Below are 27,352 nucleotides of genomic sequence, written 5' to 3'. Positions count from 1 at the left end.
CTGCCCACCCGCGCGGTGACGGTGTGGGGGGAGGGGGGGGGGGGCTCGGTGTCGCCCCCCGGAGGTGTCGCCCCCTTCCCGCCCGCCGCGGCCATGGCGGCACCGCTGGTCTCGCCCGGCCACCGCAGCCGGTTCGAGCAGGAGCAGGACCGGGCCGTCCGCGCGCTGGTGCGCAGCGTGACCGGCCTGCCTGAGGAGGAGCTGGGCGGCGGCCGGTTCCAGACGGCGCTGAATTTCGCTTGGTCCAACTTCAGGTCAGCGCCCGCCACCCCCCAGCCCCGGGGAGAAGCTCCGCGGCTGCGTCGGCCCCGCGGTGCCCGTCGGCGACGGGGCCGCGGCCGAGCGAGCGGGCCCCTTCGCCCCGCGCCGGGGCTGCCGAGGGAAGGAGCCCGCGGCGCTGGGCCGGCCCCCCTCTTTGTGCTGGGGGACCGCGGTGTGGCGTGACCCGCCTGGCAGCCGCCTCCTCGCCTGGAAGCGAGGGGAGGGTGCCCTGCGGCTGCTGGGGCGAGGCGGAGGGCCGTGCCCCGCCGTACCCTGCGCGCACCGTGTCTGGGGGCCGCTTGCCGAGTGCCTGGCAGAGGGCCAGCGGCTGTTACTCCCTCACGTTTAAACCTCGGCCTTTTAGGGCTTTTCTCCTGATCCGTAAAGAGGTGTCTCTCAACATCTTCGTTTAGCCATCCAAAACTGGATTGTTGGGGGGAAGTACAGAAATAGTCATTAAAGGCAAAGAGCAAGTAAAGAGGACTCCACCGAATCGAGATAAAGCTTCTGGCCAAGAATACCCAGCTGCTTATATGAAAGCTTATCAATCTGCAGAAGATAATGTGTTTGACGTTATTTGAGCTTGTCATAAGCGTGGTCTTTATTAACCTGTGGTATATATTACCTGTATCCCTTTAATTCTATTACACTGCCATCTAAAATGTCCTTATTAGAGTTTTACACACTGCTTTTTCAGTTATTACAGTTATCGTATCAGTGTCTGCTGCCAATTTTTACATGATCTGTTTCCAGTTTCCCATACTGTCACTAACTGCTGCCTTTTCGGAGTCTTACGTACTTGCTTAACTTCATGCAGCAAGTACTTAATCCATTTAAAATCAATGCTACTTACATTTTTTTTTATGCTGTTTAAATCCATTTTGGGGGGTGAGCAATAGTGTAACTGCATTGCATCAAGTCAGGCTGTGAATCCGAACTACTAATAGGCTCAAATAAGACTATTTTAACAACCGAATAACCATTGGTAAACAGCAAAGGTGAGTCTGAGGTGTGGGAGAGCTGAGTTTGACCTGTAGCTGGTGTTTTGACAAGTTCAACTCATTGCTGAATTTTGAGGAGGCTAGTTGTATTCATTGGGAATGTAGGAATGTGGTATTTGTAACTGCTGTCTCCCTGTGTTCTTTATATTTACCAGAAATATTTTGTGTAATGCATCATAGGATTGCATTTATTGGTTTTGTAGCTGCATCAAAATAGTTGCTTGTAACAATTGTTATTCTGAGTCTGCAGATTGAAAATGGTGGCAGGGTTTTGTGAGCCAGGTGTATGTGCTCTGTCTTCCATCTCCTCTTGTGACATCTCTCCTTCTGTTTTGGTGACCCATCTCTCCTTCTGTTTCCTTCTGTGTAGCTGTGTACTCTTTTAGATTGGGGAATTCTTAAGTTGTTTTTGTTTTTTTGAAGCAACATGGCAGGAAAACAGAAGAGATGATGCGGAGTTGACAACAAACTGTTTTGACAGGGAGGGTTGGGAAGAGAAAGGGTTTTATGCCAGAATTGTTGTCTAAGAAATGTGCGTGGAATGTCAGCCTGAGATTGACTAATACCATATTTCCAAACTGTGAGACCTTAGGTTGTAGCAGAAACTCTCTTAAGTTTCAAGTTTGTGAATCTTGTGGTTTGTGGTGTTAGATTTGATGATGTTTCTATGCTGTAGTTCTCAGACCAATTGGTTTCCATGCAGCACGGTCATCCTCTTGTATTAATGATGTTCCCAACTTGCCTAAAAAAAATTGATACTTTTTCTGTATGTGTGTGTTAGGGTCATTAAATTAAAGCTTTAAGTAATAGACTAAAAGAATTTCACTAATAACTTCCCTTCTGCTTAATTTTTCTTTTCAGTGCAGATTCTTGGCTTGTTTTTTATATTGTTGTCTTTCTGGTGTGTTGTGATAAATCTCCCAGTTCTTGTACTTACCACCATTTTACGTTTGAACTAATGATTTCCACTGTAAGCTAATGTGGTGTAATAAATGAGATAAGCTGTATTTTCTTAACCTAATTGTCAGCTACCTAGTCAATGTTACATTTTATCGTGCTTTTACTCTAAAGCCTTACACACAGCTGAAATCAGACTAACGGATCTGTAGTTAACAGAGTAATTTTTTCTTTTCTTTAATACGGACATATCTTCATCCTCCAGTGATACTTATGAAGAATCCTTGTACCTGCCTTACAGTTTCATTTTCTAGTTCATTACTTTGACATTGAGGTGACTTTAGATTTTCTTTCCAAATTCAGTCTATTTAGCTTAATTTTTGCTCCTGATTTAGCTCTAATAGTTTTCATTTCTGTCTGTGGTCATGAGAGTTTTACCCCTGTGTTCTGTACAGTTGTTGCTGCAAGGTGAGGCAAATTACTAGGTTGGCTTTGAGGGCCTATATATAGAGTATCTTGACCTTGTGCTTACTGCTGTCACATCCCATTCCCTGTTTTTTTTCTCTATATAACTGAAGAACCTTACTCATATTCTAATTTCTTATGCAAAGTCCATCTTACCTTTCATGAGTTCTTATTTTGTCCCTATATATGCTACCTTTGGCATTATGTCTGTCTGTATTTTGATTAAGCTCCCTTTTTGTTTTAGGCACTGTCCTTTACTATTTATAAAGGAGCTTCATTCAGGTTTAGAGGCCTTCCCGTGTGGGTGTTAGTTTTACCTGTGCTTGTGATGCAAGTCTCAGATAATTTTTGTGCATTTGACACAAGATGCCTTTGACAACACAGTTCTTGATCTCCTTGCTCCACTTGACGTAACCGGCAGTGTACTTTAATTGCTTAGGTTTCTGATACAGTAGTAATTTTCAGTTCAGCTTAAAGTGCCGGTTAAATGTAACCTGCATTCCATTTTTCAATCTTTAAGGTCAATTGTAGTTAATCCTTCTTGAGCTGAGACACTAAGAATACATTTTGTTGATGTTTAATGCTGTTGTTGAATTACACATGTGTTATTAAACTAATAATGTTGTCCTCATATAAGTAAATCAGCTTTATTTTCTTCCTTACTTAAGCTTCCTTTTTAAACATATTCTAATACACATTTCTTACACAGATTTCACCGTTTTCTTGATGTGAACAGTCACAAAGTAGAGAGAACGATAGAAGGGTAAGTTTTATGCTTGTGGATTAATAATGTATTAGTTAACTTTTTTGAAGCATTTTTGATACTATTTTTGTTATTAGAATACATGAAAAATTGATAGTTCATTCTGACCTTGGAAAAGCTGCAAGCTGGAAAAGACTAACTGAAAAATTTCTGAACTCACCACTCCCAAGTATTGAAGAAACAAAGGTAAGTATGTTGCAATTTCCTTGGTCTTTTTTTCCAGTACTGTTGCATTTATACTGACAATGGAGGGTAATGTTCTGTTGGAAATTTCAGATGACTTAGCAGTGGGGTTTGCAGTTGCTGTTCAGGTCATGGATTTTCAGGGTTGTATTCCTTAGTTTCGCCATTTATTTTAGAAATGTGTTTATTGTCTTGTCAGGGTTTCAGCATGTGCAGTTTCATGACTTAAAGGACATCTTCTCATTGCAGAGATGTTTTATGGTCAACATTGTACAAATGTTGTAGCTAGAGTCTAGATGAATCTAGATCCCAGTCTGTTCTAAACCAGCAGCGAACTGAGTGGTTCTTACTCTTTGCCCAATTTTTTTACCTTAAGTAATGCTTCTGGATGTTTTGATTTTCATATTTCCAAATGGAGTGCTCCTGATCTGTAGCTTCCTTCCTGAGACTATGTATACGTTTCACCTTTGATACACTTTGCGTCAAATCAGTTTAGGATATGGGTTGGATGGATATGGCAAAAGTTGTCTCCCTTAGACACTTTCCAGTGTGGTAGTTTAATATTGAACTTGATCTTTGAAAACTGAAAGTTCCTGCTATTGTGAAATTTAAGCTTGTGATTTAAGAGGTGGTGCTCCATATAACGATATTCTTTAACAGGGCTGTGTGTTCTGAGTTGAAGTCCAATTTTACTTCTCATTGAACTGATGTTTACCTTTCTTTGCACTGTTGTAGATTTCTTCTAATTTGTGGAGAAAACCTTGGAACCCTCAATAGCTTACACATATCTTCAGTTACTATAGCAACCTTATAGCAGTGTTCCAGTACCTAAAGGGGGCCTACAAGAAAGCTGGAGAGGGATGTTTTACAAGGGCATGTAGTGATAGGACAAGGGGTAATGGCTTTAAACTGAAAGAGGGTAGATTTAGATTAGATGTAAGGAAGAAATTCACTGTGCAGGTGATGAGGCGCTGGAACAAGTTGCCCAGAGAGGCTGTGGATGCTCCATTCCTGGCAGTGTTCAAGGCCAGGTTGGATGGGGCTTTGAGCAACCTGGTCTAGTGGAAGGTGTCCCTGCCCATGACAGGGGGGTTGGAACTAGATGATCTTTAAGGTCGCTTCCAACCCAAACCATTCTATGATTATACTGTACTCTGTAGATTTTTGAAAAAGTACCTTTAGTTGTGCTTGTTTTGAGACTTGAATAAAATGAAAACCAAACAAACCCCCCAAAACCCCCAAGCAAGCATTTAATACTTGAATGTTGCAAGTATCCTAAGATTTGAAAGAGCCTTTTTTTTTTTTTTTTTAATTTTTTATTTTCCATTTTTAAAGTACAATTGGGATATAGCTGGAGGTAGATAATATCTCATATTTGGGAAGTTAAACTGCATTTAGTTTTTAGCAGAGGCACGTAACTGGGAAGATTGAGTATTTATCAGTTTTATAACTGGTAAGTGAAACAACACCTTGCACATGTGATTCTGTCAATGACCTACTGGTGTTCTTTGACAAACTCTTGTAGAGTCAGTAATGTTCAGTAGGAACATATTATGTTCCATATATACTAGATGAATATGGCGCTGCTTTATCAGAAATTTGAAATTTTTTTTTTTAAATACAAGTGGATCTAATTTAGAAACAGCTTTGTAAGTGTGTGTATGTATGTCAAAGTACATAGGATGTAGATAGCAGAGTCTCCATGTGTCTAGATATGAAATGGTCTGCTGAAGAACTTTGGAAAGTTAGAATCAGGCCAAAGAAAAATCTTTCTTGAGTAAGAAATGGTTGTGCTGTAAGCTGATATTAGGGAATAGATGATAACATACATGTCTGAAGCATACCAGTGTTGGCACAGTACTCTTACCTGATTAAAGGCCTCTGTTTCACAACTGCATTGGTGTAATATTGGAGTTAAAGATGCTTTGTGTAGATTTTCATATGAGGGAAAATAATGTGAACATGATATTAAAATGTAGTGATTTTAGCAAAGTGCTTTAGCTAACTTCATTTTAGCCTCTGTTTGAAATAATTACCCATATGATAAGGGAACCTAAGCCTTGATTTCCTGCAGGCCTGTTACCTGTGCCCTTCCACGTCAATGTAGCTGTCCATTATCCCTTGTCCTCTGGTGACTTCTTACATTCACAGTACTTTAGGGTTCATCTTATCTCTTTTCCATATTCTGTGATTATCAGCTCAGTAAGAGGCAGCTTATGTTGTGGCTACTTTTGAAGTATTTGTATATTGATTGGCTAATTAGTAGACAAAAGAGGATGGATAACATTCAATATCATGTTGCAGATATTACTTTTGTAATTCAGGACTGGGAAATGGGAACTAATGGGGAGCATTCATGCAGTTAATAGGCTGATTGTTCCTAACCAAAATCTTTTAGACTGCTTATTGACCTGCTTTTTTTTTAATGTGTTTTAAAGACAGATACACACTATTCCATACTGTCTCTTCTGTTGTGTTTGTCTGATTCTCCATCCAACACCACCTATGTGGAAAAACCGAGAGTCAAAGAAGTGGGTAAGTTTACAAGATGTTTATATTGCTTATGAAAGATACAATCCATTAATGTAATCTGATAAGAAGGACATTTTTCCTCTCCATTTTATTATCTACTTTACTTCAAGGCACTTTATTGTTTGTCTTTTATGATTTATACATTTAAAATAGCCTGCAAATCTTTTCCTACCCCCATTTATGTTACATTGCCTAATTAAGTTTTCCAGCCACCAGAGTACCTTGGGAGCTCTTTTTGACTTCTACTGCTATTGCTTACTAACATTCTCCACCTGTTCAGCAGTGCTTACATGCTCAAAGACAGACAATGGGTTTCTATCCTCAGTCTCTGTCTTGCACCTCAATAGGAGGTCTGTTGAAACAGCTTTGGTGATGTAAATTCCTATGTTCCCTATGTAGTCAAGGAAAGGGAGATACCTTTCAAGGTTTCAAGAGGGAGGTCCCACCCAGCTGCCTGCTTTCTAAAGTAGGACTGTTTCACTCAGTGCCTAAAAATGAGGCTTGTTCTTAAGTTTGAGTGGATACCATCCCCCATTTGTTTACAGTGTTGTATCATAGACTGAAAGAAGAATATTTCAGACTAACCTAAAGAAAATCTTGCATCTTAAGATTCCTTTTTGAATGATCTCTGCACATTCCCTCGGCGGTGTTTTGAATGCACTTTCAGCCCATTCCAGGAATGTGAATATGAAGAGGTTATCTCAAACAACACTAATTACAGTTGAGTAAGCTTCATGTTTAAGATATAATATATTGTAAGTGTGATTGTTATTTTTAAAGTATTACACATCACATCATGGATATGTGGTGTCTTTTCCAGAGAGTAAGACAGTTCTTGCTTTATGTTGTTTACAGTCCAGGATCCTTGTGCATATGTAAATTATACATTTAGAATATTTCCACTGAGCTAAATGCGACTAGTCCCTATAAGGGATATGTTGCATTCGTGCATGTTTTTCCCAGACTGAAGCATAGGGTAGTGTAACATAGTACAGATAAATGTGCTGATGGCACGCTATGTTGCATATTTTGAGTGTATGAGCAACAAAATTGAGAATCAATAAATAAGGAATGTACGTGGTTGATATGTCACGATTTACATGTCATGTTGAAAATATATAACCTTGTTAAAGGAACAGTGGCGTAACCTTAAGTGGAAGGGAATGCCTTTTGTTTTAGATTTAGAGTAACAAGATAATTTTAACTTTGGAGATGTTTTTAGAGGAAAAGAAAGTCAGAGTTATGTCTTACTTACCACTTTTATATTTATACTTCTCTTAGAAAAGGAAGAAGAATTTGACTGGGGAAAGTATCTGATGGAAGGAGAAGAAATTTACTTTGGCCCAGGTGTAGATACACCAGTAAGTAATTTCTTAAGGTAAAAAACCCAAACTGTATAATCTGGTTTAAAGTATGTTAGAGACCTGGTTGAGTTGTCCTAGTTTGTATGCTCAGCATGTTGATTCTTGCAGGATTCCCTAATATGTTGCTTCTTACTTAATACCATGAAATACACACAGACCCAAGCAGAGTAACAGTAATACAAATGCATTTGGTTTTCACCATGTTTTGACTTAATCCTGCAACTAAACTGGTTCCCTCTGCTCACTCCTGCCTGCTTCTAATCAGAACCTGCGGTAGTTCTGTGATCTTTTCCCGTTCTCTCATTTGTCTGGGTATTAATGTTATGTATAACTTAAACCAGTCTCTGGTAGACAGTTACATTAGTGTCCTAAATTTAGTGGAAGAAAGAGAGAATAATTTATGTTTGGCTTGAATAGAAAGTGGTGATAGATCTGTCTGCTATGTTGTACTGAAGTGTACTGGGTTTTGTTGCACTTAATAGGATTGGTCTGGAGAAAGTGAAGAAGAGGAAGACACTCAGCCTTTGAGCAGGGAGGACTCGGGTATTCAAGTAGACAGGACACCTTTAGAAGACCAAGATCCAAATAAGAAAACAGTACCTAATGTTTCCTGGAAAGGTTAGAATAAGCTATAATTCTTCTGATATAGTCATACATACTCAAATTTAGCAAGCTAATGCAGCTTTGTTTATTATTCTTTAGTGAGGTATTGTGTTTTAGACCTATAATTGTAGTTTTAAGGTGCACCTTGTTGTTCACTACTGCTTTTTTTTATTTTTAACAGTAAAGAAGCAATAGGGAAGGTTTGATCTGATTTCTCTTGTTGCTGATAGAGAAGGATTCTGTTTATTTCTGTGGAAATATACATGGATATTCCAATATAGAAATGAAAACATATAGTAAATGTAGCATGTACTTGTATGGATATAATGTAAATTTTTATTATTAAGTATCAGAATGCTGAAACAAAATTTGATTGACAGCAGAAACAGTTGACTCAGTTCTGGGTATGAAGCATTTTTTTAAAAAATAGTTTTATGTAATTAAAACACTAGTGGCTTACTCTTGGATAGCTTCAGGGAATATTAACTGTAGCTGTATATTTTCACATAGAATATTGTAGGATACAGGATACCTTGTATAAGAAGACTGCATAATATTCGTATGTTGGATAAGCAGTAGCTATCTAACTGGGATTAGGTAAAGTTTTCTTGATAATCACATTTAAGAAAAAAAAAATAGGTAATATACTAAATGCATAGTAAAAAGGAACATAGTGACAAAGTTGGTGATATCTGGCAGTTTGTTTTTTAAGTCAGCTTGGTTTTGTATATATCATTTGAGAACTGCTTGAGACAGAAGCACATTTTCTGAGGAAGAATTGGAAACTATGTAAATCTCCAAGTTTAGTTTTTAGGACTTTGGCAACTTTGAGGAGTTGAGGCATTTCTATGTAAATTAATTTGTGCACAATGGTATCCTATAAATGAGTGCAGAAAAGTGTGAATGGTTGTAAATTGTAACTTGTTTGAAAAGATCTGTGATTCTGCAGCTGAGCGGATAGGCTTATTAATAAGTTTTCGCTGTGTTTCATAAGCATTTCCTGAATAAATAAAAATGCCCCCCTGATGGTCAAGTGTTTTCACAGTCGGTGAACCTGATGCCCGCAGCTGGCTGGAGCAGCATGTAGTTCCTCAGTACTGGATGGGAAGAGCTCCTCGCTTTTCACATAGCTTGCACTTGCATTCCAACCTAGCTGCAGTCTGGTAAGAAAACAGTATCAATTACATATTCCTTACTGGCATACAGTACTAAATAATTACTTTATTAAGCATCTTTACGGTGGAAGCATAAAGATAGTATAGTTATTACTGATGTAGTTAAAAACAGAATTAAAAGGGTACAAATTAATAAGATGAACAAACAAGCTGTTTTTTCTATTAATAGATTCTTTTCCTTTTATTTAGTTTTTATTACGTTTGTCATATCAGAGAGAGGTTTTCCTTTTTCAAAGAAGCAGATCTTATTGTTGAATTTTGTTTGGGTTAACCCTTATGAAGGTCTCTGAGGAACTAATACGGGTGGGTTGTAAGTGGTCCTAGAAGTGAGAAGTTCCCTAAAGTTTAACTTTTTGTTTTCGGTGCCTCCCTTACAAAATCAGTCTTAAACACAGATTTTGTTTGGGGAGGGAACATAAAGCAGTATATTGTTGTGATCTGCTGTGGGTTTAGAAAGAAAATGAGAAGGAAGTTCAATTAAAAAAAAAAAAAAAAAAAAAGAGCCCGATTCTTCCCTCTGTCCCAAATTCTGATGTATCAGTGTACAGATCATTAGATTTGTCTTTGGCTCCTTAATCTAATGAATTTCTTAATCAAGGACTTGAATTTTTTTAGTGTTGGTTGGTTATCCTAGCCAGTTATGATCCAAAATTTACAGTTACTATTAGGAAATCAGTAACATAAATAAAGCAGTGCTGTTTCTGTTGCAATGTTGTTAGCAGATGTGTGTTATATATATGGATGCTATATAGCCAGTATTACTTAATTGGATTTTTGAATTTTGAACATGATTACATACATTTTGCCACTGATGATGTTAATGAGTCAAAATACTACAAATGCAAATAATTGTTCTACACTTTGCTAAAATATTAAAAATACTATATTAAAAATACAAAGAATTGCATGACACAGGATTGTAAGGGAGAGTTCTTAGGTGGCTGTGAGAGTTTCCATTTCTTAAGTAAACTTTTGCGCTAAAGTGTGAATTTTTTTATATGGGTTAGGGAAATGGATATTTCAATTTTTAGCTTAGTATTTTTAACAGAAAGTAACTCTATAAATTTTCACAGCATTGAATGTGAAATAATAAAATAATCAAAGATCAAGAATTTAAAAAAAACCCCACCAAACCCACAAAAACCAAACCAACCCAGATTCAGTAGTTCAGGTATTTGCTAATTAATTGCTTGTCTTGCTATGTATGAGTAGATGATATTAGAATGCTTTCCATGCTAGTTTGCTTAACTATATGAGAATAAACTCTGCTTTTGTTTATATACTTAAAATGCCCCCATGAACATTGAATCTACTCAGATATAATTAGAACAAAACTGAGCCTTAAGATTATTGCTTTATCCTTACTTTCAGGTGATTCAGGTGTTACTTCAACTATTAAATTGTTTTCATTTCCTTTTTTCTAAGGGACCACCACTTGTACACCAGTGATCCTTTATATGTGCCAGAAGAGAGAACATTAGTCACTGAAACTCAGGTTATACGGGAAACTCTTTGGTAAGACCAATATCAAAAAGCTTGTGTTTCAACTTTTAGTATTTCTTTTGAGGAAATAAGAGCTTTATCTTTGAAGTTGTGTCTGAAGAAAGAATTATTACTGATCTTTTAGCTTGCACCATTCCTGACAGTAAAGATGCTGCTTATGTCCGTTAACTATTTGGATTCACAAAGAAGGAAGTAGCTTACTGCTTATATGCACTGATTCTTCAAGTCTAACTGTTAAGAAGAACCAACTTGTTCTTGTCCTGCCCCTGTGGATTTTTAATACAGTGTCCAATTTTAGAAAGTAGGTTTGAATCATCCTATAGCTAGAAATTATCTCAACTGGAAAGGAACTTTAGGAGATGTTTACTTGATGCCAGTGTTTTATTGTTCTTGTTCTAGCAACAACTTACAGTACCAATAGCATTGTAGTTGATTTGTGGTCCGCTTTGATTTGAAGAAAGGAAACTTTTAGGCAAGAGAGAGCTAATTCTTTTATTAATGATATAATTATGAGTCTATTAAGGGGGAAAAATTACTACTCTTTTTGTTTCTTTTCAAGGCTACTTTCAGGAGTGAAAAAGCTTTTTATATTTCAGCTGAGTGACGGAAAAGTGTCTGTGCGGAATGATATTATTGTAACTCATTTAACCCATGTAAGTTGTTTCTGAATCTCTGTCTGTCATTAGGAGGATGTAATTTTGGGGAATAGGAAATTAAACTGCTTGTGGAAAAATCACATTTCCACAATTATGTTTTGACTAAATTAAGAACATCTGACTTAATAAAACTGAATGGACTGTTTCCATATCTGAGAATGTGATGAAGCTATAGAGATGGTAGAATTTTATTGTATTTTAATTCATAGAAATATCTTGTGATTTAATTTTTAGGCTTTATAAAATACAAATTTTTATTAGATGATTCTAAAAAGTTGATTGGTTTTTTTTCTAGAATTGCCTGAGATCTGTATTGGAGCAGATAGCGGCATATGGTCAAGTCGTGTTTAGACTACAGAAGTTTATTGATGAAGTGATGGGACACAGCCCGGAAAGCATAATACATGGAACAGTTTCCACTCCAAAGAAAACTACCGAAGCCCCATTCAGAACCTACCAAGCTTTTATGTGGGCCTTGTATAAATATTTCATTAGCTTTAAAGAAGAGCTTACTGAAATTGAAAAATGCATAATCAACAAAGGTACAGTGCAAGGGAAATTTTACAATGGGGCGGGGGGGGCACACAAGGAAATTTTTATAAGAGGGAAATATGAAAAACATTATGCAGATACATTTTGAAACTGTGAAAGATGCCATGCTACATTTTAAAACCTCATTAATAACACTGACAAAATTTTGATTTTTTTGTTGGATGTTACATTTATACATCTTTGGGGTTTTTTTTCCAGATAAAACAGTCACACTTTCAATAGTAATAGATAAGTTGTCTCCCCGACTGGCACAGCTGAAGGTACTTCACAAAGTTTTCAGCACAGGAGTAGCGGAAGTGCCACCTGACACTAGAAATGTTGTACGAGCATCTCATCTGCTTAATACTCTCTACAAAGCTATTCTTGAATATGACAGTGTTGGAGAAGCATCTGAGCAAACGGTAGGGAAAATCCTTCCTTCCTTAATAGAACAACATGCTAGAAAATTTAGTAACTTAAATTTCTGTGTGGTGATGGAGTACACTAGCCTTATGCTACTGAGGATTGAGGACAAATTTGGTAGCTATAATGCATTACTGTTTTCTGACATGAGTTCACTCAACCTGGACAAAATCAGATTTATAAGGAGATCAGCAGCAGTGTGTTTTTAGGATTGAGGGGAGGGACGGTGGGCAATCATCGGGCAGGTAGCTGTTATGAAAGAGGGAGCTTTGGAATAGCTTTCCCTCCGATTTCTACAGCTGCATAATTCAGTTAATGCTGAAATGTAGGGTTCTGGGTTTTTACAGTAACTTGTTGATTATGGTAGATGTCATTGTGTCCTTTCGTTTTCCTGTTTTCTGCGTTATAAAACCACAGAACGTTTTATGACTATCCCTTACTGAGTGAAAAAAATGAAAACTGTTGTTTGGGTCTGATGACAAAAGTAACAAGGGGAAGCATGCACAATGTGGGCTTCCATTAAAACTGCTAAAGCTGTAATTTTTAGTTTAACATTTGATCTTTAAAAATTCTTAAGGGTGGTTATGTATATCAAACTATAATTGCACAATTAAGAGGTTAGGCTTTGCCATATTACTTCTAATGCTTAGTATAAAAACATTCATCCACTTTTTCTTTAAATTCAGGTATCCCTTCTGTTCTCTCTCTGGGTTGAAACTGTGAGGCCATACTTACAGACAGTGGATGAGTGGATCGTCCATGGTAACTTGTTTGATCCTGCAAAGGAATTTATTATTCAGAGGTAGGGATGCTGATACTGGCCATACATAATGCTGTGCAAGTAGGAATACAAAACCTGCTGTAGAACATAGGAAGTAAAGGGTGACAATAAAAGTAGGATTTCACATTTGTTATTTTACTTAAGTAGAATTAATTTCTTATCATACTTTTACAACTTTTCTCAAACTTCCCATTATGGAGCCCTACCGGGTATTGTTCTGGAATGGAAATCAATGATTTTATTTTTTCCATCTACAATAAATAATCAGCAGCCTGACTCTGAGTGTGTTGACTTTTTTAAAAGCAATTAACCGTTTTTCGAAACCAAGACATTTTCAAAAATTACAAAATTTACTTTTTAATTTTTCTACTAATCTATAGTTGTTATAAATTAAATGCTATTTAGAATTAAAATATTCATTCCTTCCAACTTGTAGCACAAGTTAGTATGGCATCTTGAATTACGTGCACATATCCTAAACATTATTCGAGCTGTTAATTTCTCTTCTGTTTATATGCTATGTTTTGCTGGTCCCTTTTTTGACAGCTTGAAATGAAAAGTGAATATAGAAATTAGAATTTTGGCTTGTAATTACAAATCCATTTCCCCCATCTGCCAAACTTAATTGAATCTCTGTTAAGGCAGGTCAAGGTGAGCATGAAGTAAGAGAACAGCTCTAGTACTATTGTCATAAATCCTTAGTAGCTGAGATCTTTAACATCCTTATTATGTCCTACTTGACTTTTCTTTCTGTGGTTATGTAGTTGTTTTTTCAGTGCTACCAACAGGGGTGATTTCAACTTTTATTTATATTTGTGCTTCATTTTAATTATCTAATTCAGGTTGTTTTCCATCTGACTTCAAAGACCAAGCTGTGTATCTGATGTAAACAACACAAAAAAGCAAAGTGAACTAAGAATTGAGTTCCACCTACTCTAGATTTTTTTGGCTTTCCCAGTAGTATTTGCTTCATTGTGGGTTTTAAATAAACCTGCATGTCAATTACTAATCATTTTGTTATTAAGGATGCATGCCACTGTGAATAGTTAACTTCCTGGAAAAATTTTATTATAACTACTCTATTTGCCTTGGTTTGGGGGTTTATTTGGTTACATGATTGTTTTATCTCCTGTGAGCTGATTCTTTATCCTGCTAAAGCTATCATCTTTTTTAGAGGTGTGTAGAGAGTTTGTGATATGAATGAGCTTATTTTATATAGTTTTGAAAGTGCTTCTTGGCTATCCTAAGGGAAAGGCAAAGCATAGAGCAAAGATGATGTGTATCTTCTAGTAGTGAAGTTTCATGTTTTCAAAAGGGAAATACTCAACAGCTTTTTATTTCTTCACAGAAACAAAAATGTTCCAGTTAATCACAGAGATTTTTGGTATGCTACCTACACATTATATAGCGTGTCAGAGAAGACAGAGAATGAAGAGAAGATGAGTGATAATGCCAGTGCCAGTTCTGGCAGTGATCAGGCCCCTTCAAGCAGGCAACACACTATGGTCTCTTTTCTGAAACCTGTGCTAAAGCAAATCATCATGGCTGGAAAATCCATGCAGCTGTTGAAGAATCTTCAATGCAAAGATGGCTCTCCGCAGCAGGCTGCATCAAGAGGTGAGATGTCAGTTTGTGGACTATCATACCTTGGGGTATGAAAGTTTTTTTTGTAGTAGTGTGTCCATGGTTTTAGAACAATATAATGTTCCATGTTGAATGTCATTATCATGGTCAGTAACTTCAGGTCTGATCAAAAACAGTTACTCTTCCAATGCAAAAAAGTGACAAGAGCAAACTTAATAAAGATTGAGTGTTCCCTTTGCTTTTTATTGCTTTAAATTTTTCTTAAACTTGCTTTCATGTACTTGCAAAACATTTTTTTTGCTATGAGGCAAATGAAAACAGCTTGTATGTTCTAATAGTAAAACTGTTTTGTTTTAATAAATAGTTGTTTTCCATTACTAGATGGTTAAGTAGCTCTGAGACAGCATGTGGAATTTTTTTTTTTTTTTAAAAAAGCTTACTAATAATTAGATGACAGATACTTGGATATTTAGGATATTTATCTTGAATGATTGTAAAACATAGTACAACAGTGTAACCAATGTTGATTTTTTTTTTTTTTTTTTGAGGAAACAAAGTTTTTGGTTTTGCTGTTTCTTGATGTTTAGAAGTAGAGATAGTTAAATTATTTTGGAGACACTCTAGGTTTATTTCCTGTTTTGGTGTGAGAATATAATCTATTCTAGTGAATACTGAAGGGTTGTTTCAGGTGCTAAGAATTAACTGCCTTTGCAGCTGAAGGAGGAAGTTCTCTAGGAGTCTCGGAACTATTTCATATTTCAGACACCCATTCAGCAATTCATTTGAACATATGCCTGACCTTAGGCATTTGACTAGTCCTATCGTTTTAGCAATACCTATTTAAATATGTATTTGAGTTTTTTCCTGAATAGTGGCCTAAACTTAGTATTTTAAAAGTTAGCAAGTAAATGTTGGACTATGAAGTTCTTCTTATAGTTCAGATGATGTCTTCTCTTAGAACAAAATCTTACCGTGGAATGTGTTGCCCAATTTAGATGCTGAACGAAAGAGTTTGTATACACTGTTCTTGGAATCGGTGCAGTCTCGTCTGCGGCATGGGGAGGAGTCTGTTCCAGATACTATTACAGAACAGCAGGCCACAAAGCAGAGCCTGATAAAGATGCAATCTATAGCAGAAAGACACTTGGAACTGGATGATGTCCATGACCCACTGCTGGCTATTAATTTTGCCAGGTAAATGAATGATCCTCCTGCTGTGTTGTTAAAAGCAATGTTCTGCCTGGTGACATTTGGTAGACCAAATTTTTATTGCTGCTGCTGCTGCTGAACAAGCAAGTGCAGAATAAAGAGGAGCACCAACAGTCAGTGACAGAAGCTAAATAAACACCACCCTTGTGCTTAGTTAAAGAAAAACAATTAAAATCAGTGAAGAATCTGCTACTCACATCTGTTAGCATACAAAATGGGAGTAGTCTTTATCATAACAGGCTTTTAGCACATAAGTGTTTTAATAGTGAATACTTTTGTAAAATCTAAACTTTTAGATGTGTTTTCTTGGAGTTTGTACACAATGCCTTTGATTTGCACCAAGTATATTGTTTGAAGAATGCACCTTCAGTTGTGCTGTGCTTAAATAACTTAATTTTAAAAGCCTTCCGAAATTCATGTTAATTGCATAAAAATTCTTCATTCTTCATAATGAAGGAAGTCATATAGAGGTTATAAAAGTCTTGGAAATTAGCAGGAAAGCCAAACTCTGAAAATCTTACTTATTTTGTGATTACGAATAAGAAAATATCTATTTATGTTTTTCCTAAATACTAATTGTTGATTTACATGTTTTCATTTCAGTCCTCAGAGGAGTTTGTTTTAAAGAAATCAGAACTAATAGTAGATAAGACTCTTATTACTTCCCTTGTTCTTTGGGACTATTCTATTTGTTAAAATTCATAGATCAATTCAATGTCTGACTCATCCAGTCTATCAAAGCAATAGCTGATATGAGCCAGGCTTCCTCTTACAATGGATTCAGCTAACAAGTAGCTTTTTACAAATTATTATAATAATTTGATCCTTTCTGTGACAAAATAATTAAACTTACCAAGTTTAGACTGCAGATACTCTCTTCCCATGATATAATATAACAGTTGACATATAGGGACCCCATATTTAAGGTGCTTCAGACCAATTCTCTGTGTGTGTGGTGGGTTTTTTTGTTTTTCAGTTTGTGGTTTGGTTGTTGATGGGTTTTGCTTTTTTTTGTTGTTCAAATTTTTAGTTTGTTTCTTTAATTTTATTTTTCTTTCCTGGGAAGTTCATCTGACTGCTGTATGTGCACAATATAGTTTTGAAAGTTCCTATGATTCTGGGTTTGTTTATTAAGCTGTATAGTGTTTGAACCTGATGGTTTTTTTCAGAATTATTCCTTGAGCAGTTATGTGATTACAGTATGCCATCCTTTTTGCTAGTCTTATGCCTGGTCATACAAAACCAGTCTGAAGGATCACTTAAAAGGCTTGATATGTACTATAGTTATGAAACAGCTTTTATTACTTCTGCACCATATATTTTAGAGCAGAGGATCCAATTTTTGATTAAAATCTTTGAAGGTATGATATTTTTGTTTTATATATTGTATGAATTAGGGAAGAAGGTTCTTAAGTAGTTTGTTTTATTTTGAAGATTATATTTGGAACAGAGTGACTTTCACGAGAAGTTTACTGGTGGGGATGTTTGTGTGGATAGATCCTCAGAATCCGTGACCTGCCAGACTTTTGAACTGACATTGAGGTCTTGCCTTTATCCTCACATAGACAAGCAATACTTGGAATGCTGTGGTAATCTAATGCAAACTTTAAAGAAGGATTATAGGTAAGAAAGTAGATTTACTTTTCCTTAACACTTTTTTTCAATTACCAGTGGTATGCCATATGCTAAAAGCAGGAATTTTATGTTGTGTTTCTACTCCAATTTGATAATCAGTGATAAAATCATTAAGGAGGAAAGGGTGATCTAACATGATAGAATCCTGGGTGAAAACTTGGTCTAAATTAAATCAACAGCAAAGCTATCATTTGTCTTCAGTGGATGTTCAACAAGGAAATTGTTTCAAGCAGTACTTTTAATAGTGTTGTCATTTGAAACTGGAAGACAAATTTTAGGAAGCCAGAATATATTTGTTTATAGAATCATAACTGAATCTCAAACTAAAATCAGACAAAAGAACGTTAGGTGTTATTTTTATATTACTTAGAGTATAAAGGTGTCTTCCTTTTACCTTTCAGGTGGTCATAAGTCATCACTCTTTTTTTTTTTTTTTTTTTTTTTTTAAATCTGTCTGAAATACTTTGTCTTTATAGTCACAGTTCTTGTGAGAGTTGGAACAGTACTGTTCTTCCTACTTTATCCAAAAAGGAAAGTCTGTATTATAATTTTCTGGGGGTCCATATTAAAGTTTCTTCTTAAGACAGAGCTGTCCCTGAAATTGCACCTCCTTCCCTAAGCTCTGTTTAGGGAGGGGGACAGGGTTTCCAAACTCTAAGCTATTTTTGAAAATTGCCTAGCCCATAAGATAGCTGAATACCATGAGCACTTCTGTTGAAGTTAGTGGGGCTGTTCAAGCTTACAGGAAAAAAATGGCTCCGTTAATTTGTTTTATTTGAACATATGTGAAGGCTGTCTGAGAATTAAGCAAAGAATTTACTGTGGACTTCATTAAGTTTGTATTCAATACCGAATTCTTGTAGTGAAGAGTTTTTAAGATTTTTGCTTCTGTAATAGTTGTGTTTGATTTCACTTGTATGGTTAGGGCTGAGGAAATGTTATATGTTTGTTCCCTATTTAGGCTTGTAGAATATTTGCAGGCAATGAGAAACTTTTTCTTACTTGAAGCTGGAGATACCATGTATGACTTCTATACATCTATTTTTGACAAAATCAGAGAAAAGGAAACTTGGCAGAATGTTGCTTTCTTAAATGTTCAACTTCAAGAAGCAGTTGGGCAACGTTATCCAGAGGATAGTGCAAGGTAAAATGCAAAATCCTGCAAAATATAGTTTAGTTACATTTCTTTCACGCTTACTTATATTAATGTACTTAACTTGCATAATGCAATACTAATTATTGCATAGTCATTAAATGAATCTGTTTTAATGAAGTTTTGAGCTGTTGTCATCTCTTCTACCCATGTCCTCCAGATTAAATCAGATGGTATTTAACAATAAGAAATAAAAAAAAAAATTAATGAAACTAACCACTAATTTAAAACCAATTATCACCAATTAAATCACTTGTTTCCTTGCATAGGTTGTCTATTATATTTGAAAGTGTTGATACAGCAAAGAAGAAGCTCCCTGTCCACACCTTAGATGGTTTGACATTGAGTTACAAGGTAGTGAGTTAATACTGCTGCAGTTCTTAATCTAGAATAGATTTGAAATGTTGTATTAAAGTGACTTACATTTTTTGTCTTGATTATCCCCTCCTCTTCTTAGGTTCCTTGGCCTGTGGATATAGTTATAAGCTTAGAGTGCCAAAAAATTTACAATCAAGTTTTTCTGCTCCTACTGCAAATAAAGTGGGCCAAGTATAGTCTAGATGTTTTACGATTTGATGGTAAGAAACTTTTTCAATGAAAGATACTCTAAAAACTTGTTCTGTGGTCTAAGGATATAAATAGTGTGCTGCTTTCTGCAATAAGTAGTATAAACCAGGTAGAATTTTGCTTTGTTCTATAAAATATTAATCTGTATTAGCTTTGCAAATTAGATATATTAAGCAGGGCATGTTTTTTGCTTCTTTTCAGCCCCAGGGACAGCACTATTCATGTGTTCCCTTTGTCCCTTTGATTCAGGTCTAGTTAGTTACTGGAAGCTTGTTACTTCATTTTTCAGACCTCACTGTTGAAAGAAGGTCTGTCTGCCACACCCTAATGTTTTGCTTTATGTATAGTCCAAGTTTTTATGAGTAATAAACTTGCAAACAAGTTAAGAAAACAAGATGGAAAAAATACTCTAAGATTGAAACAGTAAGCTAGATAGTTAGGAATACATACTCTAAGCTGCAATTTAAATATTTAGGGACTATAGAAAGAGATTTCTTAGTGTCTTCTTGACCAGGTTAATGTTTATATTCTTCCTATCCCATATAAAGTAGATACACTCTTCATGTCCTAGAAAAATAAATTAGAAAGGTGATGTGTTCATCTGTGTTTTGTATATCAGTTAAGTAATTCTCTTCCTAAAAGTACGTGGTTTTCTATTGTTTAAACTTTATGGGTATGGCTTTGTGCTTAAGTCTTTCTCCCTTTGTGGAGATATTGTACACGTTTATTTTTAATGTAGGTTTGTTTTTTTATCCTTTCACATAGTCTTTAGCTCTTAAATAGTATTTCCTATTCTAGTATTTATCAAGTTGCATTGTACATATACTATCAAACTATTCAGTATATTGTTGTTATGTTTTAATAACACATCTGAATTGCAAGAAAAATCTTACATTGCTATTGTGTGCAGAATAATAAGAAATAACAAATTCCAGTTTTAAGTAACATTTTAGCTACAGTTTGTCTTCATAAGCACTCAAATATAATACTCTTGCCTTTTCTTTTTAGAACTAGTCTGTGCTGCAGAAAACCCACAGGTTAAGGAAGGAACTGTATTAGAACAAGGAACACTTCCTCTATTTGGACCGCAAACAGAAAGTATAAAACAACAAATACATCGCATGTTCCTCTTAAGAGTGAAACTTATGCATTTTGTTAACAGCCTGCACAACTACATCATGACTAGGGTTTGTCTTATGTCACAATTTCATTTATATTAAAATCTTATAACTGGAGATGCAGTATTAATTTTCCTTTAAAACATAACAAACAAAAATAAAAAGCAAAATCTTAGTCTAATGTCCTTTCTGCAAAATGATTTTGAGCTAAACAGGTTTCAGTTTTAACTTGGTGGTTTTAAATCAGTAATTGAAAAAATGGTTTGGAAGTTCTACAAGCATATGATTATCTTTGGATATTACTAGTTCTTTTTGACTGTTTCTCCCAGTGCTAGATGACTGAAGCACAGTCATGTAAAAATAGGTTTCTGTAAGCTGTTACTCTCTTAAGAGCTGTTGTGCTTATAAAAGTGTTACTACAGACATTTTAGTTAAATGGATCCTTCTCAAAAATCTCTAGTACACAGATCCAAAAGTGTATACATGACTTCTCAAATATACAGGCATTGTGGGTAGATTCGTATCTGATCTACCGTTGCCTTTTTTTTTTTTGTCTTTAATAAAATCAGTATACTCCAAATCGGCTCCTCAGAGGATAGTCTGCCCTTGTGCAATGGCAATTTTCCTATTGATATGAGGAAAGTCATTGTGCAGTTATGAGAAGAGCTCAGATTTTTTGCTATTGATGGTATTTTGCAGTTGATGGTAATTTGGAGGGTGAGCCTCCAAAATTTGAGAGAGAAGAGTGAATGAATCAGGCAATTTTAGGCTCTTAAAAAAAATAAATACTGGAAGAGAGTCATAAGCACTTGTGTGCAACACGAAATTTAATAGCTATGGTCTTCTTTTTAAGATTCTTCACAGTACAGGCTTGGAGTTTCAGCATCAGGTAGAAGAAGCCAAAGATTTAGATCAATTGATAAAGATTCATTACAGATATCTGTCTACAATCCATGATCGCTGTCTGCTGAGAGAAAAGGTGGGTAAAAAAATTGGCATTTTTGATATATTGAGTTTAGCAGGACAAGAAAGTAGTTTAGTACTAGTTATGCTGTCTGTTTTGCAGTTCATACATACTAAGCAATAGATAGGTACTCTTGAGGAAATGGTAGCTTTTCCGGAGTTAACATTGAGATCCAGTTTCCCTTGCAAGTCTCATCTCAATTCTATCAAGGAGAGAAGCTAAAATTAAATTCTCTATATTGGATTTTACATGACTCGTTTGTTTCTAAGAGACAGGAGGATTGGAACAAACTGAGGCTTGATAATGTAATGAGGATTATACATACTGGTGTGGCAGGGAATGGAGGTACACGGATAGCATTGTAGCCTTCTATCCCACATACTATCTCTGCATAGTCCTCACCAAAATAGTCAGCCGTGAAATGAATTAGACAGCAAATACAAAACACATCTTAAATTTGGAAGAATCGCATTGTACTTAGGAGATTGTTTTTACGGATCAGATTAAATGGTATGGGATACCTTTGTATTGCAGCTTAATAATGAAAATGATTATGTTTAACAATGACTTTCTGACTGTTATTCCTTTTGTTTTAATTCTTATTTTAGGTGAGCTTTGTGAAAGAAGCTATAATGAAAGTGTTAAATTTAGTACTGATGTTTGCAGACCGTTGGCAGGCTGGTTTGGGGGCTTGGAAGTGAGTACACGTACCTAAAATTCTATGTGGTCTAAATTTCACAGCTCAGAATATGATTTTTAGATATTTTTTGTGTGAAATAAGAGGACTTTGCTCAGTGTTTAACAGCAGATACCAGAGGCTAATTCCTATTTCTTAGCAAAAGTGAAATTTATTTTAGATAGAAATTAACAAGTTTCATGCACTTGTATCAGTGTATGTTCAGTGTTCTCTAATTAAAAGGGTGGCCAATATATAACTTCTAAGAGTTTGAAAAGATTGTAGAGCATAGCAACAAAGAGGGTTTTCTTTTCCTTCGTATTTGTTCATAATGGTAAAATGAGGTGTTCACAGGTTTGGTTTATGATCATGTTTCCTGGCAATGATTTAAAATTGTAGGTAGCTAGATGCTGACATTCATTAATTGGTTTATGAAAAGTGGGATTATTTAGTTTGGCCTTCATTGTAGAAGGCAATAGATTTTTGTTTTTCTTTTAAAAAAAAATCATCTAAATCTAATCTTTAAACCCCCTTATTTTTCTAATCTGGACTGTCCAATTTACAAAGCCTTTGTAAAAAATTTGTGGTAAAAATGTGGAGCTGTTGAAGTCAATGAAAGTTCTGCCATTGACTTTGGAGTCAAGATTTTCATGCAGAATGTTTGATTCCATTAGTTCAAATGCTCAGATTTTGCCTTAGTGGTAAAATCTGAAGTTGTTTTTGGTCTATGCTACCTCTTCTGTAGAAACAATGTGGGATTGGTGTCATGGTTGGGATTTTTAGAAAAGATGTCTGCTTCTTTCTGTGCCATGATTGAAGTTAGAAACCCACCTGTAATTTTCAAGATAAGATTAATGTGTTGGTCTGTGAATCAGTTGCTCTTCTCTAAGCCCTCCCTTAGACAAGATTAAAAATAAGATCTGTATTTTTTTTTTTAATAATAAAATAGTTCAATTGGAAGGGACCTACAATAATATCCAGTCCAACTGCCTGACCACTTTAGTGCTAACCAAAAGTTAGGTATATTATTAAGGGCATTGTCCAAATGCTTCTTAAATGCTGACAGGCTTGGGGCATTGACCACCTCTCTAGGAAAGCTGTTCCAGTGTTTGACCACCCTCTTGGTAAAGAAATGCTTCTTCATGTCCAGTCTGAACCTCCCCTGGTGCAGCTTTGAGCCATTCCCACGTGTTCCATCACTGGATCCCAGGGAGCAGGGATCAGCACCTCCCTCTCCACGTCCCCTCCTCAGGAAGCTGTACAGAGCAGTGAGGTCGCCTTCAGCCTCCTCTTCTCCAAACCAGACAAGCCCAAAGTCCTTAACCGCTCCTCATAGGACATTCCTTCCAGCCCTTTCATGAGCTTGTTGCCTCCTCTGGACACATTCAAGGATTTTTAAGATCCTTCTTAAATTGTGGGACCCAGAACTGCACACAGTACTCCAGGTGAGGCTGCACCAATCCCCTCTTTTGACCGGCTGGTCATGCTGTGTTTGATGCCCCCCAGGGTGTGTTTTTCCCTCTTGGCTGCCAGGGCACACTGCTGACTTGTACTGAGCCTGCTGCCGACCAGCACCCCCAGATCCCTTTCTGCAGGGCTGCTCTCCAGCCACTCCTCTCCCAGTTTCTACTTCATACTTTTGCTTGTGTAACCTGTAGCTTGAAGGATGAATGACAGCAGGCAAGTCTCCAAGGCTATGTCTAATGCTCAAGGCTTGATCTATGGCCCTGAGGCCAGCTGGTGTGGACTGCCTCACATCCGTATTTTTCAGGACTAATTCTCTTTGGCACAGATGCTACCTAGAACTTGGATTCCTATCTCCTGTGGCATTAGGAAGTTGCTATTTTTGGAGTGCTTTTCTGATTTGAAGTGTCAGAAATAATTTGTGAAGGCTGTTGATAAAGACTGGGCATGTGGTTGTGTGCTCTTGGATGTGGCAGGAAAAAGTCATAGCTGATGTAGTTTCATCCGTATCCTCTTGGGAGAGGGGAAAAAGGAAAAGAGTGACTGTTGTGAACTACATCTTCTCCCTCTTCTGGTGAGCGCTAGCTGGCACAGTCCAAAGTGGAATTCAAGAGCTGGCTGATAGTAAAGCAGTGTGGGTGTCCCTCTTTTATTTGGTAGTGTAGGTTTACCCCACGGAGCTCTGAAGCAATAGAGACCAGGAATGGCTGCCTTGAAATACAATGCTATGTAGGAATAACAGTTGTCAGTTGGAACCACACAGTTCCTCCTACTCACTGCAGAGATTTCTAAGATGATGAGGAAATTAATGCCATTGTGGTAGTGCTCACGTGCTCCTGTCAAAATTGCCTTTGTTTTCTAGTAGTAGTATACACAGGCATAACTGAAATATTGTAAGTTCAACCCAGGATGCTATGCAAAGAGTACTTTTGTCATTTACTGTGAAGTTTTGGTCATATTTTGAAGATAACATAGTGGCTTGTCTGTTAAGCATTCCTCTGTTAAACTGTTTCGTAGGATGGAATCCATAGAGAAGATGGAATCTGATTTTAAAAACTGCCACATGTTTCTTGTAACTGTTCTCAACAAAGCTGTCTGTCGAGGCTCTTTTCCTCACTGTAAGTACATAAGGCTTTTCACATACCTGCACTTACTGGGACACAAGCTTTATTTGGAATGTATTTATGTTTTAATCTGTTTTAATGTTTGTCAGTACATTTTAAAAGAACCTCATTTTGTGAGGTATTCACAAAGGGACATGAAACCTTACTTAATAAGTTAGCTTCATTATTTTTTTAGAGTATTCGTGCTGTGCTTTTTTTATGCCAGCTATTTTCAGTTTACCTGTTTTCTTGACAAGGGGATGCTGATGTAGCCAAGCAAGTGACAAGCAGTTTTCTGAACAAATGAATGAAACTAAGTTCTGGAGGGCATAGAAGAGCATTCATTTTGTTGTTGTTGGATGACAGCTGTGATATATCTTGAACAGATAAAAATTTAGTATTATGGTGCCTCAGTTGCAACTGCACCAAGCTCTTGGCTCTGCCCATCTGTTGGAATTTACTTCCTCTGTAGCAGAAACAGTAGAAGACGACATGTCTGTGCTTCTACTTGCAGCCAGTTATTAGCTGCAAGTAGTAATTTAAGCCAATTAGCTTAAAATTCTGATCAGTGCCAGTCTGAGTTAAGGGGGCAACTGCTGAATGGAGTTAGCTGGGATGTAGATGCATGTTCTAACAGATTTCTACACCACATGCAGATGTGGTGCTTAGGGACATGGTTTAGTGCTGGACTTGGCAGTGCTAGGTTAATGGCTCAACTTGATGAACTTAAAGGTCTTTTCCAACCTAAACGATTCTATGATTCTAAAAGAGGTAATATCTGACATCACTGCTACTCAGTCTACAAGAGCTTGTCTGCAAGAACCATCTGTGAGAATGGCTTACTGCATATAACCCCCCACAACATTTATTCATTTTTTTCATGTACAGCAGTTAGTATTTCAAACAAAGGAGCTAATTTCTTACCAGTTCTTACCACCTGAAATAACTAATGGATAACTGATGATGAAAGTGGTGAAATATTGTCTTAACTGACAGAGATTCATAAAATGTCTTACAGTCTTAAATCCTGAAGTGTTACAATTTAAAAAATAAACTGGTATCTTCCTTTTAAACTACAGAATTGATTAATGCAATAAGTATTTTCGGACTGCTGCAAATGCAAATATTAACTACTTTTTTATGGTTTGGTTCACAGTGGAATCTTTAGCTTTGTCACTGATGGCTGGCATGGAACAAAGTTAACACCTGAGTCCATTGAATTAATAAAGAACTGAAGCAGCATTTAGGTTGAAATTCCCTTGTTAAAAAGCTGTAAGCATTTTACACTCTAGTTTGAAATGTGTATAGCTAAATGATGCTGATGGTTTGGAGCTGTGTAAAATATTTTAAAATGTAAATATTGTACAGGTATTTAAGTGTATTGGTTGTGGCAATATTTTTCTCTGTATGTATATGCTTCAACATCAAAAAACACATTTAGTGTAACATTCATCCTGTGTAAACAGTCTTACTTGAAAATACCTGAAATGTATTTCATGCTGTAAAAAGGATTTATTTTTTGTTTAATTATGAATAATTGCTGATTTACTTTTTCCATTAATTTTGCAGCTGTGAATAGGTCACAGGGCAGTGTGGAGTGGTGTGACTCAATTCTTATTATTCAAAAGGTTGGTTGAGTTAATTTTTTGGCCTTTTTTCCTTTGAAAAAAGGCTAAGAAGCATTTGTCTTATTTGTTTAATGGTTCTTAAGAACTCTTTCGAAAAAGTTATGACTGTTACAATAAGCTGATGTAAAAAATACAAGATTAACTTACCAAAATGGATTATTGCAGACCATGAAATACCAATATTTTTTGTTAAATGTTCAAATGCTTACTAATTTTAGAGGTAACTTTTGTCAGTTTAAGTAGGATCAAGATCACAGTGTGTAATATATTAATTTTAACTATTGGATTGTTGAGATGTTTCAGAGGTGGTCAGATATGACTTGACCATTCTCCTCCTCCTAAGCCTTTTGCAAACAAACCTTACATCTAATAGCTCATCTCTTGTAAAGCGGTAGATTGCAATATAGAAGGGTGCGTTTCTAGAGAACTACATGTGGAATGTGTTCTGCACAAGATGACTTGCCCCGTCTCCTCCCCATGAAAGTTTCTCTGTAATTCTGGCATTGGTACACTTGCAATTAAAAAGAGAAAATCAATTGTAGCCAATTACCTATTTATTTATTTGAATAAATACCAGATTTAATAATTGGAATGTCACCGTTGTGTGTGTTTCTGCTGAAAGCCAGTCGGTAACTTAAAGTTTGAGGGCTGTTTCTGCAAGATAAATGAAGTATATTACTACCAACTGTGAGGCTGTGGCTCACATTATAAGACTATTTTTTTTTTCAGCTGTGAACAAATAATTACTTTATATGAAAATGCATATTGGGTTTCGTGTTTGAACAGGAGTTCTCAAAAGGTTCTTCCAAGTTATAGCCATAAAATGTTTTCAAGAAAAAGAATTTATTTTTTTTAAAGTATAACACTGGGAAACTTTCTGCTGCCCTGTAGCATGTTTTTTTGTTTGTTTGTTTGACTGAGTTGAGTTTTTGCTTTAGAGAATATTATGTTTGTATTATCCTCTGCTACCACATGACACGCTTTTCCAAGTGGATGTTTTTTGTGGTAAGTGGACACCTATTAACAAAAGTAATTTGTACTTCCAGTTTACCATGACTGATCCTCATTTGAGATTCCATGTTGTTTATTGCATGCAGAGACAGTATATGTTCT

The 27,352-nt window shown here is 36.3% G+C and overlaps 1 protein-coding gene across 8 annotated transcripts; it reads left to right on the top strand.

The window, feature by feature from the left end:
- Window positions 1–26,836, top strand: TUBGCP5 (tubulin gamma complex component 5). 8 transcript variants are annotated; one of them, XR_012654428.1, is made up of 25 exons: window positions 3–254; window positions 3,334–3,387; window positions 3,465–3,573; window positions 6,009–6,105; window positions 6,712–6,822; window positions 7,384–7,463; window positions 7,949–8,084; window positions 9,115–9,232; window positions 10,670–10,759; window positions 11,307–11,400; window positions 11,699–11,945; window positions 12,154–12,356; window positions 13,044–13,159; window positions 14,487–14,755; window positions 15,718–15,916; window positions 17,366–17,554; window positions 18,528–18,710; window positions 18,989–19,073; window positions 19,177–19,297; window positions 20,295–20,473; window positions 21,258–21,383; window positions 21,977–22,065; window positions 24,526–24,626; window positions 25,768–25,883; window positions 26,181–26,836. XR_012654428.1 is itself a non-coding variant. In XM_075057685.1 (24 exons), the coding sequence occupies exons 1-24, from the start codon at window positions 94–96 to the stop codon at window positions 25,812–25,814; spliced, it is 3,204 nt and encodes a 1,067-aa protein (XP_074913786.1). In that variant the 5' UTR covers window positions 3–93; the 3' UTR covers window positions 25,815–26,836. The 8 variants fall into 8 exon arrangements, 3 of the variants coding, with proteins under 3 accessions (XP_074913788.1, XP_074913786.1, XP_074913787.1); XR_012654430.1 differs by lacking the exon at window positions 21,977–22,065 and having other exon boundaries at window positions 2–254; XM_075057685.1 differs by having other exon boundaries at window positions 25,768–26,836.
- Window positions 26,837–27,352: the final 516 nt, after the last annotated feature.

The sequence above is a fragment of the Buteo buteo genome, chromosome 25 (assembly GCF_964188355.1).
Source record: "Buteo buteo chromosome 25, bButBut1.hap1.1, whole genome shotgun sequence".
Classification (NCBI taxonomy): domain Eukaryota; kingdom Metazoa; phylum Chordata; class Aves; order Accipitriformes; family Accipitridae; genus Buteo; species Buteo buteo.
Note: the sequence above shows the minus strand (reverse complement) of the source record. Positions and strands in the feature narration are given on the sequence as shown.